The following is a 19,337-nucleotide window of genomic DNA, read 5'->3' on the forward strand; positions in this document are numbered from 1 at the left end:
AGGGAGACAGGACAGTTAAATGTAACACATATCTTGGATTGGATCCTGGATCAGAAAAAAAGGACATTAGTGGAACACTTGGAAAACTGTGAACGAAATCTGTGGATTAATTAATAGTGTTATATCAATGTTTTTCCTGGCTTTGATAAATTGTACTATGGTTTTGTCAGAGGTTAACTTTGGGAAAGCTGGATAAAGGGTATATGGGAACTTTGTTGCCATTTTAAAAAGAGTAATTTTTTTATTGTGGTAAAATATACAGAATATAAAAATGGTTTTCATTTTAAAGTTTTAAGTATACATCTCCATTATTGAGCAGCCATCACTGCTATCGATATCCAGAACTCTTGATCCTACACGTTCAACTCTACATTCATTAAATAACTTCCTATTCTCCCCTCCCCTCAGCCCCTGGCCACCGCCATTCTACCTTCTGTCTCTAAGAATATTACTACTCTGGGACCTCATATAACTGGAATCATAAAATATTCGTCCTTTTGTGACTGGATTATTTCACTCAGCTGAATATCTTCAAGGTTCATCCATGTGAAGCACTGTCAGAACTCCCTTCCTTTTTAAGGTTGAATAATATTCCACTGTATGTATGTACCACATTTCGTTTATCTGTTCACCAGACGATGGACACTTGTGTTGCTTCCACCTCTTAGCTATTGTGAATTATGTTGCTATGAACATGGGTGAACCTGTGTGCAATTTTTGCCAACTTCTTAAGTCTAAAATTATTCCCAAATTGAAAGTTTTTAAAATGTAAAAATACTTTTAAAATTAAATTTGAATGCCCTTAAGAGGGCCATATATTTAAAAATCTCAAGCCGGAGGTCCCACCTCTTCCCTTTGTCACATACTGAAGTCACTTCACGTGGTTATGTTAACTGAAGGCAGTTGAATGGCACCTCTGGCTTGGTCTAAGTGCCTCATTTCATAGAGAAAGACATTGTGGCTCAGGGAGGGGCAGGACTTGCCCAGTCAAGAGGGAGCTCTCAATGGAAATCCCTGGTCTCCTTGACTGTAACTCCAGACGCTTCCCACCCACCGCTTCCGTTGCTGTCTCGCTCTATGTCCCATCCCCCTTGATAACCCTGGCTATGAATCCAACAGATTGCAGGCTGGAATTCCTGACAAGGAGGAGTGCGACTCAGGGACAGCCAGGCTGGTGAGTGACCCTCTGGGGTGTACTTGGGACCCACGACCCGGGATTCTTTGATTAGAAGCACTGTCTTGGCTATGGAAGAAATGGAGTTAATTGGTCTCATAGAGCTGAAATTGGAAACTCGGGCAATAAACAGGTAAATTGACTGACCACAGACTTAGATTAACCTGCAGGCATTGGTTATTTTTCTGAGCTCTTTTTGCCTCTTGTCTTTGGAGTGTAGACCCCAAATCCACTGCCCTCTGAGCCTCTGAGAAGCAACTGTCTGGGGAGATCATGTGCAAGCACAAACTCATCATGGGTAGGAAAAGACAGATGCCGTGTGCCCTACAGTAGTGCAAGGTGCCTGCTGCCCACACAGACCTCAGTGAAGAAATGCTTGTGCCTTCCTCCGTTTCTTAAGTAGAATGCTGATCTTCCAAATAGAAAAGACATACTAAAAGCAATCTTAGGTCCCCAAACCCTCACCTGTGTCCCAGTAAGAAACCTCTCATACATTTCAACACTTAGTATATCCTCAAATGTTTCCTTCATTTAAACACACACACATACACACACACACACACACACACCCTTCTTTTCTTTTACACCATCACCTTTGTGTCTTAAGGCAAAATACACATGGTTCCAGAAGGAAGGAGAAAAACAGAAGTGAAAGAAGAATTCACAGCAAATTGTCAGCTTGAAGGTTCAGGCTGGGTGACAGTATAATAACGTTGCTAACTCAGACTTGCAGTTTTTAGAAATTCTCATTATGCCGCGAAATTTTATGGATCCCAGCAACGCTTCTCATTGCCTCTTTTCTGTCCCGCCTGCCTCCTTCTCCCACTGATAACCATGGCTCCAAGCTAAAGCTCCTCTCTGAACCCACACACTCGCTTTCCTCATCAGCCAGGAACCCCAGGGAACTGGCCGCCGATTGTGAACAGATAATAAGGCGTGTTAAATCCTCTTGGAGCCCACTGCCCACCTTCCTTTAGACCAGAGTTCTTTCCCCTCAGGCAACCCCTGGACGCTGGTCTGCGAACATTGTCTCCACCGCAAATTTTGTGCTTCTATGCATTTGCTTGTTTCAGGAATGACCACTGCTTCTCACAGATTCTCAGATGGGTCCAGAGCCCCCAAGCAGTTAGGACTCTGGCTCAGACCCATCACTCTTCCTTTAGCAGCTTTGTCCATTGCATTGATTTTCATGATGCCCAGTCATGTTTATTTGGGAGTCTAGTTTGGTAGAACAATGGAATTCATTCCACATAGGAAGAAATTTATAATTTTATTTTCAAGGGGAGCTGCTGTCAAGAGGTTCAAGGAATAAAAACTGGGAAACAAAACAATACATCAAGGATAGAAAACTGGTTCAGCTGATAACTGCTTGTCAATTTCATTTAGGGGTACTGCATTTTACAGGGAGGGCTAGGCTCTGCATTTTACTGACATTTCCTGAGACCATTCTTAATTTCCCCGGATTGCATGCAATCTCTTACGGGTGGGGGACTGCACTTTGCAATAAGGATGAGGGAGAAAGGGAACTGGGTGGAGGGGGGTGGGGGTCCCAGGCTCTGCCCTACTGGTTCTTATAGGCCAATGAGGAAACACACGGGAAAACTACATTGTGCAATTGACAGAAACATATAATATTATAGAAAGAAAGAAGGATAGAAATAAGGAGATAGCAGCTGTGCATTAGACAAGAGAAGGTAAGGAAAGGGGAGAAGGAGAGAGGAAGGGGGACCCTGAGAACTTCTGGGGGAGTGGCAGTGTCAGCTGGTGTGGTTGAGATAGCATTAAAAGGTTCCCACTCAGCCCCATCCTAACTTTAATCTGTGTGTGTGTGTGTGTGTGTGTGTGTGTGTGTGTATTGAATACTAGCACGAAAGTCCAGTTATCTCTGGGGGGAATAGGGGTGGGTAACACCCTAAGCCATGGTCAGCTAAATGCCTCACTGAGATTTGCTGACAGGATGGAGGTTCCTAGGGCCAGAAAGGAAGAGAGGAGAATTGAGAGAGGAAGGAGAGGGGCACCAAAGGCATAGTCCTGCCTATGTTACAACCATGCTTCAGCCTGAACAAGCTCTTGTTTACAGGTTCTCAATGCTCACCTGTACTGAGTTACATCTTAACCCCAACCAAAGTTCCTCCTCCTTAAAGTTTGGACCTAGGATCACACATCTCAGCTATTTGAATACTCTCACCTCTTTCTGTCTTGCTTTGAAAAAGAGATGGGTAAAAAATGGGTCTGGAGAGGGGCTTCCCTGGTGGCGCAGTGGTTGAGAGTCCGCCTGCCGATGCAGGGGATGCGGGTTTGTGTCCCGGTCCGGGAGGATCCCACATGCCGCGGAGCAGCTGGGCCCGTGAGTCGTGGCAGCTGAGCCTGTGCGTCCGGAGCCTGTGCTCCACAACGGGAGAGGCTACAGCATTGAGAGGCCTGCGTACCGCAAAAAAAAAAAAAAAAAAAAAAGGGTCTGGAGAATAACAGGGAAAGAACACCTCCTCTCCTGCACAAGACTCTTCCTTTCTCTTCTGCCTCCACAGGACCAACATTAATTGCCTCTGTTGTCAGGCTCTTAGGTGATTCACAAAGAAGCTCAGAGAACATGATTAGTGACTGAGAGTTGGAGAGATAAGCAAACGCATGAAGGTAGTCTGTGGCTCTCGTGGCTGAGGAGCCGCAGGGGTCCTCATTAAGGTTCTCTAGCCTTGGAGAAAGCCTCTCAGGCACTTGAGTTTCATTCCTGTATCACCACGATAATGTGTGCTACAAACCACCAAAAACCTTAGTAGATCCAAACAGAAACCGATTATTTAGCTCACGATCTCCTGGGTCAACAATTTGAGCTCACTGAGTAGTTGTTCAAGTATTGACTTCATTAAAATTAAAAACTTCTGTGAAAGACAATATCAAGAGAATTTAGAAAACAAGTGACAGAATGGGAGAAAATACTTGCAAAATATTGACTTCATTAAAATTAAAAACTTCTGTGAAAGACAATATCAAAAGAATTTAGAAAACAAGTGAAAGACTGGGAGAAAATATTTGCAAAGGATACATAAAGGATTGCTATCCAACATATACAAAGAACTTTTAAAATTCAACAATCAGAAAACAAAGAACCCAATTTAAAAAGGGGTCAAGGACCATAACAGATGCCTCGCCAATGAAGACATACAAGTGGCAAATAAGCATATGAAGAGATACTCCACATCGTATGTCATGAGGAATTACAAATTAAAACCACAATGACACATCATTACATATCTATTAGAATGGCCCAAATCTGGAACGCTGACAACACGAAATGCTGGTGAGAAGGTGGAGCAACAGGAACTCTCATACATTGCTGGTGAGGATGCAGAATGGCACAGCCGCTCTGGAAGACAGCTTGGCGGTTTCTAACAAAGCTAAACATACTATTACCATATAATTCAGCAATTGCACTTCTTGGTATTTATCCAAATGAACTGAAAACTCATGTTCAGACAAAAACCTGCACACAGACGTTTATAGCAGCTTTGTTCATAACTGTCAATATTTGGAAGCATCCAAGATGTCCTTCAGTAGATGAATGGGTAAATAAACTGTGGTACATCTAGATAATGGAATATTATTCAGTGCTAAAAAGAAACGAGCTATCAAACCACAAAAAGACATATTACTAAAGCAAAGGAAGCCAGTTGGAAAAGTCTGAATGAGTCCAACTATCTGAAATTCTTGAAAAGGCAAAACTGTGCAGAGAAAAATAAGATCAGTGTTTGCCGGGGGTGCAGGTGGGGGAAGAGAAGAACAGGCAGAGCACAGAGAATTTGGGGGAAGTCAAGATATTTTGTATGATATTATCATGATAGATATATGTCATTAAACTCATGTCGAAACCTACAGAATTTACACTAACAGTGAACCCTAAGGTAAACTATGAATTTTGGGCAATTATAATGTGTCAATGTAGGTTCATCTTTGGTAAAAATGTACCATTCTAGTGGGTGATGTTGATAAAAGTAGACAGTATGCGTGTGTAGGAGTAGGGGTATATGAGAAATCTCTGTACCTTCCTTAATTGTTGTCCACTTAAAGTGGCTTTTAAGAAATAGTCTTAGAAATAATATAGCCCATTTCAGTGGATTCCAATTGCTATAATTACCCCAATAGAGAGCAACGTGTTGGAAATGGAATATAGAGTATGTGACTTTTATTGTTTTAGTTTTTATTTATTATTTTTATTTACTTTGACCATTCTTTTCCTTTTATTTTTTGAAGGGGCCTAGATGGGCAGTGAATAAAATGGAGAGGAGGAGCTGGGCATTTTGAATATATCCAATGATTCTAAAACTATGAAAGGATATAATAATTGGAACTGTTCGATTAGAAGTCATTCCATTCTTAGCAGAGAGGCATATGGAGGCACAAAAAATATGCTATCTCATAAAAATCAATCAACAAGAAACAGGCCAAGACAATTTCATATTGAAGGCAAATAAGCCGCATTATTTAGATGAGTAAAGTAAATATGATTTCACTAGAGGAGTGGAAGGCTTGACAGCCCCTTTGAACAGATGCCACTCATACAGCAGAGGAGCCTAATTGTTTACTTGCACCTCCAGCTCCTCTGTCAACGGAAGGAGGCCTGTGGTGTGAGGACTCATTTCTTTGAGTAACCAGATGTGACAGAGAATCTTATTCAGCCTGAACCTATCAGGGCAAGTAAGGTTAGCCTGCTCTGAGGAGGTCCTTTGGGTATAGAACCAGAAACCAGTTGCTAAACAGAGTTTTCCACACCCCAGCACATAAAATAGGTAACTTGTAAGAGACTGGATGGAGCCATCAGATCAGGGGAAGTCTTATAAACGGGTCTAGAGAAATATAATATGTTTTTTGTTGCACATAAATCTAAATACGTTACCTTTCTGTCTGTAAAACCCATCCCTTTCAATGTGCTCTATCTCTGCAGGGCTCAATAAAAACTTGTCGATAAAATATGACTGTATGGATGGATGTTCCTTTGGCTTAGCTATTTGTAAGGGGGGAATTAGCTATCTGAGGGGAAGTGAGAGGAGAGAGTGGAAAATCCTTGACCCAGCACTCAGGACACCTGGCTCTAGGCCCACCTTGCCCATTTCTACGCTTCTCCTAGGTATTGTTCTCCATGGACAACACTCAACTCTCTTCTGTGATTCTAAGAGCTGCTCTTCCCTATGACCAGGAGCACAAAAATGCGGAACGGCTTGTGTTGTCCAGGGTTGTTTGTTTTTGTGGAATGGAGCTACTAGTCCACAGTGGGATTCAAACAATGATATACTCCCAAGAACCTACACAACTTATTTATATCAAGTCTAAAATGACAGTCAGACAATGAGATAGGTGAAGAATAGCTGACCCTCAGCCTCATTCACAAAAAGTTCCTTTCTAACCTAAGGCAAAATTTCCATGTATTATCTCAGAAATGAAAATGTAAGAACATGCATTCTTCCTTTGGAATATCAGGGAGTAAGCTACTTATCAGGTGTGCTGGGATGACATTACTGTCCTGGCTTTTCTTTTTGGCTTCTAAGTTAGGGGGCTTGTTTTAGATTCATGTATCTGTGTGTCTGGGAGGAAGTAGTATGCATTTAGTGATTTTGTTCTTAGCTGGAATAAATTTCATGCACAGAATTGGCCACCTCTACCAGCCATCCACTGTGGCTTCAAAGTCAATAATTAAGCTATTATTATCCCTGATGTCATCAGCCAGTGGCAATAGGATCAAAGGCATGATTCCCTAGTAGTAACATCTGTTAAAAGGGATGGTGATACCTGCTTCCAGGATATGAATGATTCCCTAGGACAAAGGAACAAGGCTGGGAGATCCAGGCCCCTCTACTTCACTACTAGCTCAACTTGTTTTTCTAGGGTTACCTGTATATGGCCACTCTGCTATACTTTCCAAATATCCTTCAATGTCTCCTTCTACTTATCCACAAGATCCACGCTCCTAACATGGTGTGGGTGACCCCTCATGAACCATCCTCAGTCCACTTTTTTGGTTTCATCTCCCAAAAATGTTGCCTGGTCAGGCAACACTAATTGTAATCCTTGTAAAATTCCGGTGCACTTTGTTTCATGTGCCGTACCATCCTCGATAAACCCCCTTTTATTTTAATTTGTTGAAATTATGAGCCTCAATGCAAACTCACCTCCACTTGGCACTGCCTGCCCTGTGAAGGCTTCCCTTCTGCTTCACATGTCCTATATCACGGCTCTCTCACAAGGCATACTGCCAGTACTCTGGTTGCTCATATAGAGCGCTCCTACCTGTCTGTGATTTCTGTATCTTATCTAACCTGTGCCTCTGTGCAGCAGGTGATGTTTTGATGGCCTTCCTGCGTTCCTTTTACCTACCCTGGAGGTCCCCTGTACACAGCGCCTGTACATGCCACAGTCTTCATGCATCCCTCTGCCTGAGGGTGTTACTCTGACTGTGGAAGCCGGCTTGGCCTGCTTGGGGCAAGCAGAAGTGCAAGGGATTTGATGCCCCTCGGGTGTAACCCTCAACCGAGGAAGAATGGGAGCTGGTGGCTACATTTCCTAGCTTCCTCGCCCTTGGATGGGATAACTCAGAAATTCTGTAACTCCCAGACTCTTCGGGAGGAGAAAGTTGCAGAAGTGGTTCTCGTTTGTTTATGTCTCTCTGTATCAACTCCTTAGGAGAGTTGCCTCCTGCACTTACTCTGAGCTTGGCCATATGGCTTGCATTGGCCAATGGGACTTAATAAATGTGACACAACCAAAGACTTGAAAAGGGTTTGCACACTGGAGCTGGATCGCTCCTTAATATCTGAAAACTTTCTTACTTGTCCCCAAGTCGGTGTCTTGGTGCCTGATATCATACTTGCTTACTGAATGCGTTAAGTACGTGTTTATTGAATGAACGGAATATTCTTCTGCTTCTGCGCTTCCCCCGCTATGACGGTGCTCCTGTTACTTTGTTTGTCCATTGGTTTCAAACTTCCATAACTTTTCTTTGGTCCTTTCCTCCTTCCTAAGTTAATGGCCAGAATGGCTTGTTTTGGGCTTCAACTTCTGGGTCCAAATTTGCTTCACGCCAAGCCTCATTGGAGACACACTGTCCAAGGTTCCCTTTGGCTTGATTCTGCACCCCACCCCATGTTGCTGCCCCTGGACTTTTAAGAGATCCACAGTGGCTTGTTTCCCATCCTTCTCCCCCCATCTTAGGCTCTGCAAGCTCTCTCTTGGTCTCCCATTCCTGGTTGACACTCCCTAGAAACACAGTCAACAGGAACTGACTAGAATTGATTCTTTCATGCCAACTACCTTCTTATGTTTGAACTTCCATCATTTTTGAAGAGAACTGAAAGCCTTCTGATGAAACATATTTCCCCCTCTTCACAGAAGTGAAGAACAAACTAAGGGCAAGGAAAGATAGGATTTGTGGATCTCCGTGTTCTTCTCTGTCGTTGGCTTCTGAATTTCTCATTAAGTCACAGAATTTTAGGCTATTAATGACAGTTAATTAATCGAAGTCATTTAACACACATGCAAATTAGGATATTCTTATAACGTTTCCTCGCACGCGTGGTTTTCCTGATTGCAGTATCTCATAACACATCTGTCTGTGCTCATCACTAAGGGGACAAAGAAATATAAAATTCTTATTCTATCTTTTATCAAGCGTTAATCCAATAGGTTTTTGTTTTTTTGCTGCACCATGCAGCTTGCAGGATCTTAGTTCCCCGACCAGGGATTGATTGAACCCGGGCCCACTGCGGTGAAAGCCCGGAGTCCTAACCACTGGACTGCCAGGGAATTCCCCAGGAGGTTGTTGTTGGTGTGGAATCCCTGAACTTATAACGTTCCCGGTTTTGTTTGGGAAGCTGGAATCTGTAAAAATTTTAGGGGTAAATTTGAGAAAAGCAGACGAGGAGGACCTGAAATGAACTGGTAACCAACAGGTTGGTTTATATGGCTAATCACTCATAGAAATCCCTCTCAATCTGGTTCTCTCTCTCTTCCAGCATGAAAGGCTGGTGCAGTGGTTCTGATGATGCAACGTCTGAACCACCGTCAGGGGGCAACAGGGTTCCAATGCTCATTGCAAAGAGTTGGGAACAGAAACATCATGTTTGATGTCCATTTCCTCATGTATAAAATTAAGGGTTAAACTAATGCCTTTCCAAGGTCTCTTCCTGCTCTGACAGGCTGTAACTCCATAATTTCAGTTACAATTTGTTAAAATTTAAATTAGTCTGGATAAATCAGTCAGAATAATCAGTCAAGTATGTCACAGTATTTTGGTGGGGTACCAATCTCCAAGTGGTCTGACAAGTGTTTAGAAACCATTATCATAAAAATCATTAAAACCACATAAATTTGTCACCATAATAATACTTTTCTTCTTGTCCTCCTTTTACCACTATATTTATTGATACCTCTACTTCATCATACTTACTGCGGCCTTCACAATTTGGCTTCCTTCCTGTCACAGACACTATCACTTTCCTGCTCACATCCCTTTGGGCCTTAGCATTTAGTGTATGAAGAAAGCCTCTGGATCTATTTGTCTGAGAGTTTTCTCTGGTGGCCAAATTCTGCTCTGTTTGAGCATTTGCCAAGTCAAAATGCTGGAGAGTCAACGCCACCCAGGAAAAACTATCAATCATGAAACAATATCTGATTGCAATTGGCATATAAATACAGCAGTTCCCTCACCCCTCAGGCAGAATGACTCTCAGACGTGTTCTAAACCATCTCCCAGAGTTTCCTGGTAGGATTGAGCCCCGGTTACCCACAGTGACAACTTGTGCTGTAATACACCCTTAATTCCTGCCTTCCCTTCCCGGTCTCAATTCCCCACTCCCCTACCGGTAGTTACTAGAAGCATGCCTTGGATAAACAACTTGCATTTAATCCTTGTCCCAGGGACTGCTCCTGGGGACCCAAACCGACATATTGTACTTCTCCTCTTCCCACGTGCTAAGGTGCCTCCTCCAATCACACCAATGACTTCATCTCCAAAACCAGTGGCCACCGTTGCCCCATTCTTTCTTTCTTAATCCTCATCTCCATTCCTTTCACAGCCCTGCACTTTCTCAAGTAATCTTCCATATCCCTAACTGTCCAAGTTCCGTCTCCTCTTTCTCGCTCCATGCCCAAACTTCTCCAAGATTTTGTGCTAGAACCTCTTCTCTTCGTTTTCTCTCCACACTCTCCCTTGGCAATGCTATTTAGCTGTGGCATGACTGAGGTGCACGAGGATGGATGCTTGTGCATTTGACTTTCAGCTCCTTGACCACCTCCACCTCTTTTTGGCTTTGGTAACTCACCTCCATGGACCTCATCACTGTCTGGAAATGCTCAATTTTGGGAGTCTTGAGTTTCAACACCCTACTCACTAACCATAGCTTTCTCCCTTTCAACTCTCTCACTACTAATCCCAATTAACCTTCTCTTCTATTTTATGGATATGCCATTTTTTAAAACTCCATTTCCTTCTCTCCCTACTTCCACCACCTCCACTTGAGTGCTATTGAAGAAAATGACTCAGTTGCTGCTGCTATAAATCCATGCTCTCCCACTTGGCCCCTCAGTACTGGCCAGAAGTCATTACCGGTCCTTTGTCAGCATCCTCTCCCATCCCCATTTGCAGAGCACAGAATTTTATCTCTTTTGAAGCCCCCATCCCAGCACCACTTCCCTCACTCCAAGAATTGACCTTGCCTCCTACACCTTTGAAATAACTGTGACTCCCAAGTGGATATTCTCCTGATATCCTCCTCTGTGACCTAAAAACTGAACTTCATCTGCTCATTCTTCTCTCTTTTATCTCAAAGAGAGGAGAGTTCCTTTTTCATGTACAGGCTAATCCCTTCACTTTTCAATAAAACCCAGCTCATCAAGAGATGAATGAAAATGAAGAATTTGGGACTGAAGAAGTTCTGGTAAAAGGACTTGTGATGAAATTAGAATTTATGAAAAACTAGGAGAAGAATTGGGTGTTTAGGGGAGTCAATGCCACATTTAAAGTTGTAAATGAAGGGCCACTCTAGGATCCTACAGTTTTCTTCATGTTCTTGTCAAATTTCTACAAGAAACTATCAGCGTGTTGTAACATTCTTAAGTCTATTTTACTCTGTATCAGAAAATTAACAGTTTGTGTCAATGTTTCACTTTCAACCTAAGAGTTTATTATTTTCAATTATTCTCATCAGAGGATATCAACATATCACAACATTATCCAAAAAGCCATGATCAAATGAGCTTTAGGGACAAAAACAATTTGTCAAGAGAGTTTACTGCAGAAGTTTATTGCTTTTTCTATATACCTCATGTAGAAGCCATCCATTAATATGCAATCATTACATTTAGGATAGAAGAGAGTTAACTCAGATGTAATTTCTTGATTCCCTAACCATTAGAGGATTTTAGCCACTGAATCGTCTTTAGCTATAACAAATACATCTTAGTAGACAAAGTCAGGCTGTAATTCCTGTTTTTCAACTGCCCTGTGATTCTTTGAATCTCAACTAATATATTCCAGAAATTTAGTACAATGTTTCTTTTCAAAATGATGAATCTGAACTCAAATGTAAAATAAAGCCACTGCTATAGTGGGGGGAAAGAATTTGAACTTCAGGTTTCACGTTTTACTTTTAAGCCTGACTTCTCTGAGCAGTTATAGCTGAATATATAACTATTGCAAATTTAACTGTCAGCATTACTCTGATGTGCTATAACATTATGATAAGACCTTTTGAAATAGAAATTGATTTCTAGATAGTCATTTATTTGAGAAAAAGAGGAGTAATTTCCCCCCTTCTTTTGTATTTATCAGGTTTTAACTGCAGGCTTTCTTTTCTCTGCTCAAACAACTCATGCATTCTACTATTGATAATTTCTAAGTTGGGAATTTTAGGGAAACACAGGAGTCTGTCAGTCAGTGATTTGCTGGTTGTTAACTACTTCTGTTTCCTAGCTAAATTTCTGCCTATTAATAAATGGATATTACAGGGGTAGTTTCTTAAGACTAGTTCTTCAAGTACTTTCTCTCTGAGCTGACGGCTTAAATCATCCTCTTGTGACCCAAGTGTCTTTATCAGTCAAGAAACACAGAATGAGTGTCTACTATGAGTAGGGCGTATTGGTTGCCAGTGCGAGCAACAGAGAGTTGAATGGATTTTATATTCTTGCTGGAGAAGACAAGTCACAAAGACCTGAAAAGTTGGTTGATGTTATGAGATGAAAATCTAAGAACTCTCATAAGCCTTGAGAAGATTATTGTTTTTGTGATTTGCCTTGGTTTGGTTGCAAAGTTTGGAGAGTCATTCCAACAGCTTGAGAAAAGGAACATTTATGGAGAATGTATTGGTTTAGGTAGTACTGGTTGTTCTAAAGATAAACTCCCAAATCTCAGTGCCTTAATGTAATAGTTTAATTTCTGCTTCATGTAAGGAATGAGAAATTCTAAGTCAGGAATCGGGGACCTGGGCTCCTTTCATGTTGTGACTCTGCCACCTTTAGCATTTGCTTCCAGAGTTACTGCTCTCAGTCACATCAAACCTCAGAGTAGAAAAGAGTGTGGAAAACCGACCTACACGGAGTTTCTATGCATCAGGCATAGAAGAAAAGCACATCACTTCTGCTTACAATACATTGGCTGGAATTGTCATATGACCACACTTACCTGCAAAGCAGGCTGGGAAATGTGGTCTTTCTGTGGCTCGTGTAGAAGAGGAAATTAGTTTGGTGACTAGCTCGTGTAGAAGAGGAAATTAGTTTGGTGACTAGCTTTAAGCCTCTGTCACAGAGTTCTTTGGCTGGGAATTTGGGCTGGAAGTGATTAGAAACTCAGATGTAATGTTTGCATCTCCCACAACCTGGATGGGCTTTCTCATGCCAACTAGACTCCATTCTCCATTCTATAGCAACTAGTGGGTCACGTTTCCTAAAGAAGCCAGTATGATTGGTTGATATAATTACCATGGTCTGTAACAAATTGTAGACCACTGAATTATTTGGGCCAGGCCATCTCATGGACCATGGTTGACTCATGGATGGGTTGCCACTGGGTTGAGTGTCTATTCCTCACTCAATCAGTTGTCACTCCTGAGAAAGTATAACCCACAACTGCTTTCTTGAGTTAAAAAAAAAAAAATGTGGCTAGGTGATCACCTTATTCTTATTACTACTACCAATAATAGGGTTTTATTCTATGCACTCAGCACTGTGTCCAGAACCTTACATGCACTATATTATTGATTTTTCACAACCCCCATATTTTATTAACCATTTCAAATAAAATAAGCCTCTGAGGGATTTCATAACTTAGCCAAGTTTCCGGTGCTGTCTAATCCGAATCCTGTCATCTTTACCTTTTAACATCACTGTTCCTGGTTTCCTTCAGCCACAGAGAGGCTTTGGGCATGGCAAGTGCTGTGACAGATATGACTGGTGACTGGTCCAAGGGAAAGGAACAGATTATATGCAATAGAAGTTCCAAAGAGATACAAAACAACCAGAGAAGGCATGAGGGATGAACTTGGACTTGACCTAAGGCATAATGTATTAAGTTGGGATCCAAAAGGAATTCATGGCAGCCATGTTGGAGAAATGGGCTCTTTCCCTTTAGCTATCATGATAGTAGATCTTGTAGTTCCAGAAAAACTGTCCCTTAAGGGTCTTTAAGATAGGAATCCTTTTGGAAATACTTAGGATCAAATCTTTTTCCTGTTATTTCTGCCTTCATCCCCCAAACTACGTTAAGAGGACGGGGGAATACGGTTAGAGAATTCTTTTGACTGACAATTGATTGCGTGTGGAAGTGAAATTAAAATTATATAATATGGATTCAATATTGTTGGGACATTAAAACACCATTAAAAGGGTGAGAATAAATATTCAAAAGACATATATCTGACAAAAGATTCCTATCCATAATAGGTAAAGAGCTCCTACAAACCTAAAGCTAAAAGCTACCCAAGTGAACAAGAGGGGGGCTTCTGGAATGCTGATAACAATTTATCTCTTGATTTAGGTGCTGGTTACACATGTGTGCCCAGTTCATGAAAATTTATCAAGTTATGCTCTTTCCTAAATTATATTATACTTCAATAAAATTAAAATGACCAGAAGTTTATTCTTTCATTATATAACAGCACAATTATTAGATTAAAAAATTTTTTTAACAATTATACATATAAAAGCTGTCACATGACTTTACTTGTGTGTTCATCCTAGCCTCAGTTCTACATGGATAAAAAATAAAACATATTATAGTAAAAGAAAAAACTTAATTGTCAGTTGTTTGGATTTCTACCTTAATTCTCACATGATTTTTGGCCAACCCTCAATGCATTAATAAATAATTTTCATTTTCTTTTTCAAAGGAATTCAAATTAGTAGTGTATTGAGAATTTTAAGGCAATCTTTAGAATAACGTCTTTGTCATTATTGCAAACACACTCATTCTTCTAGACATATGCACCTTCTCTGGTGAACTTACATCTTTGGGCCACATCATGATAAAATAGAAAATTTTAGTCTCAACCCACCTTTCTGAGGGTAAAGTTATAGGTATTTTTATTCCTTTTGAGAGAGGAAATATAATTGTTTGCTCATGGTCTTGTAAGAGTTAGGCAAAATAATCAACAAATATTCATTGAGTACCTTATATATAGGACACTGTGCTAAATAGGTTATAAAAAGACATAATATATTATCTCTTGGGAGATTTACAACTTATCTGAAGAAGTGTATACTCGTACACATTAGTTAACGACATACGTTAATACCAAATAAGTGTTAAATATATTGTAGAAACAAGAAATAAAGGAAAGGAAAAATATCTGAACTCTAAAATGGTGCCCAAAAGGCAGAGTTCTTGGCAGTCAGGGAAGGCTTCCTGGAGGCAGCATGATAGAAAAACAAAATTATTTTGGCTTTAAATCTGAGTTTTTTTCACTTTCCAGATATAAGCAGTAACTTTTAACCTCTTAGAGCTTTAAGATTTTCATCTGAGAATTAGAGTTGATGCCAATAATTTCTACCTCACAGAGTCATGAGGTTAGATGAGATAACTTTGTAAAATAGTAGGTCCCTCCCTTCTTTCATATGAATAAATAATTACTGAGAATCTTTGCTGTCTGACACTGAGCATCTGGAAGGATGGGGCGGTAGGGAGTTGGGAGGTATCCTAGGTGTTAGGAAGAGGAAGGAGAAGGAGGTATTGGGGGTTTTAAATGAAAAATGAATAAGAAATATTGACAAAAGTACAGTACAGCATGACAAAAAGAAGACGGGACAGTGTTTGGGAGACTTGGAGGAATAAATAAAACTAAGGAAGTTTTCTTACAGCCTGGCAATAATATGCTGGCTCTGGTGAGGAAACCAGAAATATAGAAGATCCCATCCCTGAATGTTTAACTTTTAAGTGGGTAGACAATGCTTACACCCGTATTTACTTACATATATGAACTGACTAGAGGACAAGTAATGAAGTGTCCTCCTAGCTTATGTCATGTAGTCTTTGCTTCTTTATCCCACAGGAATTTGGAGAAGGGAAAGCTCATGGCATCAGGGAAAGTTTGGAGCTCAGTCTTGGGGGGATGTGTGGACATGGATCCAAAGGTGGAAAAGAGGCTTTATTCTAGACAAGTGTAGCTTCGTGCGACAATTCATCAGAAGTATCTTGCCATAGACTGATTTTTACTTAAATAGGTATCAGAGCAAAAATCATTTGGATAAGAGGACTTCTGAGAGGTTATGGACAGGTAACTAGGAGATGGCAAGGTAAAAAGCCCATTTCTCCTGGATGGGAGCTGCCGGTGTGAGACTGTAATGCAAAACCAGTGGGCTCCTCTCCAAGAAAGGATGGGAAAGAGGCTTAGGTATCTGATTTCACCCCAAAGTATGAGTTCCCTGCAATTTTAAGGTAAGTGTATTGAGAGGATTCAGATTCATTTATGATGACATTGTCTCTACACCTCCTTGCTCAAGTTCCATCACCAAAACTCTAAATCCTTTATTAGGCTGTTCACCTCTATACAAAAAAGAAGTAAGCTTCTTGGAGAATATATGCTAAGGCATTATCAGTTTCAGCTACACCTAGATTTGGTTACATCTCTAAGATCAAGTGTTAAGGGCATATTTTCAATAGGGGAAGTAAAAGAGGATAGTGATGTCTGCCCACCCCATGGAAAGGGCCCTGGTATGGGGAGAGAGTAACAGGTATTTCTGCATCAACCGCAGCCCTTTCACAGAGCTTTTGTTTTGTTTTTGTTTTTTTAAGAGGCTTTTTAAAGAACCTGATGCCACATCCCTTTCCAGCATACCCTAAAGGCCAACGTACCCTGCAGAGCACTTAGCTCGCTGTGGCATGTACTAAGGGGGTGAGAGCATAAGTTCATCTCTGAAAGATCTGGGCTTAAATTCTTGGCTGTTTTCATCTTGGGCCTTTATCTGAGCCAATTTCCTTATCAGAACCATAGGCTTAATAATAATCGTAGCTTCCTCAGAGTTGTTGAGAGTATTAAAGAAAAGTATGAAAGAAAAGTAAGGACTCCATCACATAAAGGTGCCCTATAACCGTCAGCTAATAATAATCACCACTATATTTATGGCGCCTGGGTCCTGGATCTTGCCAAGTTTGGGGCAGGGGTAAGGGTGGGAAGGAAGGAGGGTCTCCTTGTTTATTGTATTGGCGGCACTCTGTAAACAGCCCCCAGGCCCTGGGCTAGAGCGGCGGCGGGCTGCACCCTCAGCTGGCGTCTCCTCTCCCGTGCTCCACCCACACTTCCCGGGAGCAACAAGTCCCTCTGCGGGACCCGCCCGCGCGCCACAGGCAGACCCGGCGCCGCCCCCCAGACCTCTGTCAAACTCACTGTCAAACCCATTTGGGGTCGAAATCGCGGTGGCCAACGCCCTACGGAGGCGGGAGAACCCGCAGCAGGTGAAGGAGGCTTGCGGCGGCTAGGAGGGAGGCTGGAGACGTGGGAAGTCCGGACAGAAGGGACTGAGTCCCAGTTCGCGCTGCCCTTGCGAGGCAAGAGCAGCACCGAAGCACCCACAGCTCAACTCTAGCTTCTCTCCTGGGATCAGGAGGGAGGAAACGGGACCCGGAATCCCACAGACCTCCACACGGTCAGCGCTCTGGTCGACAGATCGCATCCCTCCGTCCTGCAGGTTCAGATCGCCCCGGTCTCTCCTTGCACCCTCACTCCACCGCACCCTTCGCCAGGTCCCCTAAGGACACTTGAGATCCCTGGCGAGGTATTTCGCAGGAAGCAGGTAGGTCAGCCACGGCCCCCATCCAGTGATCTCCACTCCCTTCCCTCCCAGACTGGGTACCCTGGCGTCTCCAAAGGAGTCCCGAGGCATCCGAGTCTGGGAACATCATCCAGCTGCCCAAACGGTTGAACTCTGACAACTTCTTGGAATGGGGATCCCCGCTTGCTTGTGGGAAAGCCAAGCCGGCCGCCCACATACCAGGAGAGCCACCCCGAGTTCTCCGTAAGGAACTCCCCTCAAAATCTACCTCTCCAGCGTCTACAGCTGCGAGTTGAGAACTAGAGAGCTGAGTACGCTTCGGGGTGGGCGGGCGTGGGCGTGGGTGGGGGAAGTTCAGCCCCGATTTTGGAAAGGAAAACCAGTTCTGTCTCCAAGTCTCCTGGAGCCAGGGAGCTGCCTTCCCTGGAAGAGAGCCGGGACAGGAGTCAGGGAGGGAAGTCCTCCTGGCGCCGGGTTCGAAAAGCGCGGAGACGAATCGCAGTGTCCAAGCTTCCAGCCTTGTGCGTCGGAAACTACCCGTTCTCCGCGAGGCAGGGGCGGGGGATACATCCCTGACGAGTCTGCCAACGCCAAGACCTGCTGTTCAGCACTTCGTACCTCATCCCCAGGCAGCCTTGAGAAGTTGGTAGCTCGGACAGCAGCCCGGGCGCACCGCATTGTTTGAAAGGTGTTATCCTGTTTTCGCCACCAAGTCAAAGAGCAATAAATTGTTTTTATGACCTTACGAGTACAATTTGAAGGGCATTTTAATTACATAACCCGTGAAAGATCACCGGAGGCAACGTTGTGTTAAGGAGCCGATGGCAGAATATCTGCATCGCACAAGAAAGAGAGAAAACTTGCAAATCTGCAATGAGATTGCGCAGGGCTGCCCCCGTTTTGAAACAACATGCGAAATGCAAGAGATGTCTTACCTTTCGGACTCCAAAACCGTGTTCTGCTGCAACTTGGCGAGCTTCTTCCTCTCCTCCTTTATGCAACTCCACAAGAAAATGATTCGTGAAGACCGGTCTCTCGGCAGATGCAAAAACCATGACACAGAAGAGGAGCCCGGCGGCCGCCTTCCACTGGAAGATACAGCCACCTTTCATCTTTCTTTGGGAGTGAAAAGTGGTGTTAGGAGGCGCGCAGGCTGGCGGAGCAGTGGTCCCGCAAGGAAGGTGCAAATAAAAAAAAAAAAAGAAAAAAAAATATATAGTTTTTGTTGTTGCTTGTTTTAAAAAAAATCTTTGTGTAGAGAAAAACACTGATTAGGGGTTTGGAAAGGAGCAAATCAGTGTGTGTTCTCTAGCAACTGGCTGGCGGGGAAGCCGTGTAGTCAGGCAGCCCGGCTTGCTCGCAGAGGTGCTAATGTGGAGAGCTGTGTGTATCTCAGAGAAAGAGCGAGTGTATCTGTGCCTGATGCTAAATCTGCATTTTCAGCTCCTCCTCAGCTCCAATTCCACTGGGGCGGGAGGAAGGCTCCAGCCTGGGTGACGTGCGCCCGCGGGCAGCCAATGAGGGCTGCAGAAGCGGCGGGTCCCGCCCTGGGCCGCCCCGGGCCCGCCCCTGCCCGCCCCCGGCCGGGCAGGTCCGCCTCCGCCGGCGGGGGGCGCCGCGCGGCGAGCCCGCGCCCCCGCCCCTTTCAGCACCCTGGAGAGCGCCTCCACCTCCACCCAGGCCCGCGCGCTCCCAGGAAAATCCCCCCAGCTGTAATCTGGTCGGCGGCGCCGGAGTGATGTCATTGTTTGTGGAATCTGCAGGGCTCTGGAAAGGGAATTACGGTGTGTGCCGCTCTCTGAGGCCCCGAGGGGAGCTGGGGCACCGGCCTCTCCCGGTTCTTCTTCCCTGTTTATTTTCTGCTGCAAAACAACTCTCTCTCTCTCTCTCTCTCTCTCTCTCTCTCTCTCTCTCTCTC

At 43.3% G+C, this 19,337-nt stretch overlaps 1 protein-coding gene across 2 annotated transcripts in view; it reads right to left on the reverse strand.

Annotated features, from left to right (window-relative positions):
* Positions 1–18,871, reverse strand: part of PCSK2 (proprotein convertase subtilisin/kexin type 2) — a 210,732-nt gene extending 191,861 nt beyond the window's left edge. The window contains exon 1 of one of the 2 annotated variants that reach the window (XM_029221234.1): positions 18,355–18,871. In XM_029221234.1, coding sequence (XP_029077067.1) covers positions 18,355–18,531 — 177 coding nt within the window. In that variant the 5' untranslated portion in view covers positions 18,532–18,871. The remainder of the gene's footprint in view (positions 1–18,354) is intronic. The other variant, XM_029221235.1, reaches the window with a different exon arrangement.
* Between the last annotated feature and the right edge of the window lie 466 nt (positions 18,872–19,337).

The sequence above is a fragment of the Monodon monoceros genome, unplaced genomic scaffold (genome assembly GCF_005190385.1).
Source record: "Monodon monoceros isolate NGI ecotype Baffin Bay Population unplaced genomic scaffold, NGI_Narwhal_1 Super_Scaffold_13, whole genome shotgun sequence".
Taxonomy (NCBI): domain Eukaryota; kingdom Metazoa; phylum Chordata; class Mammalia; order Artiodactyla; family Monodontidae; genus Monodon; species Monodon monoceros.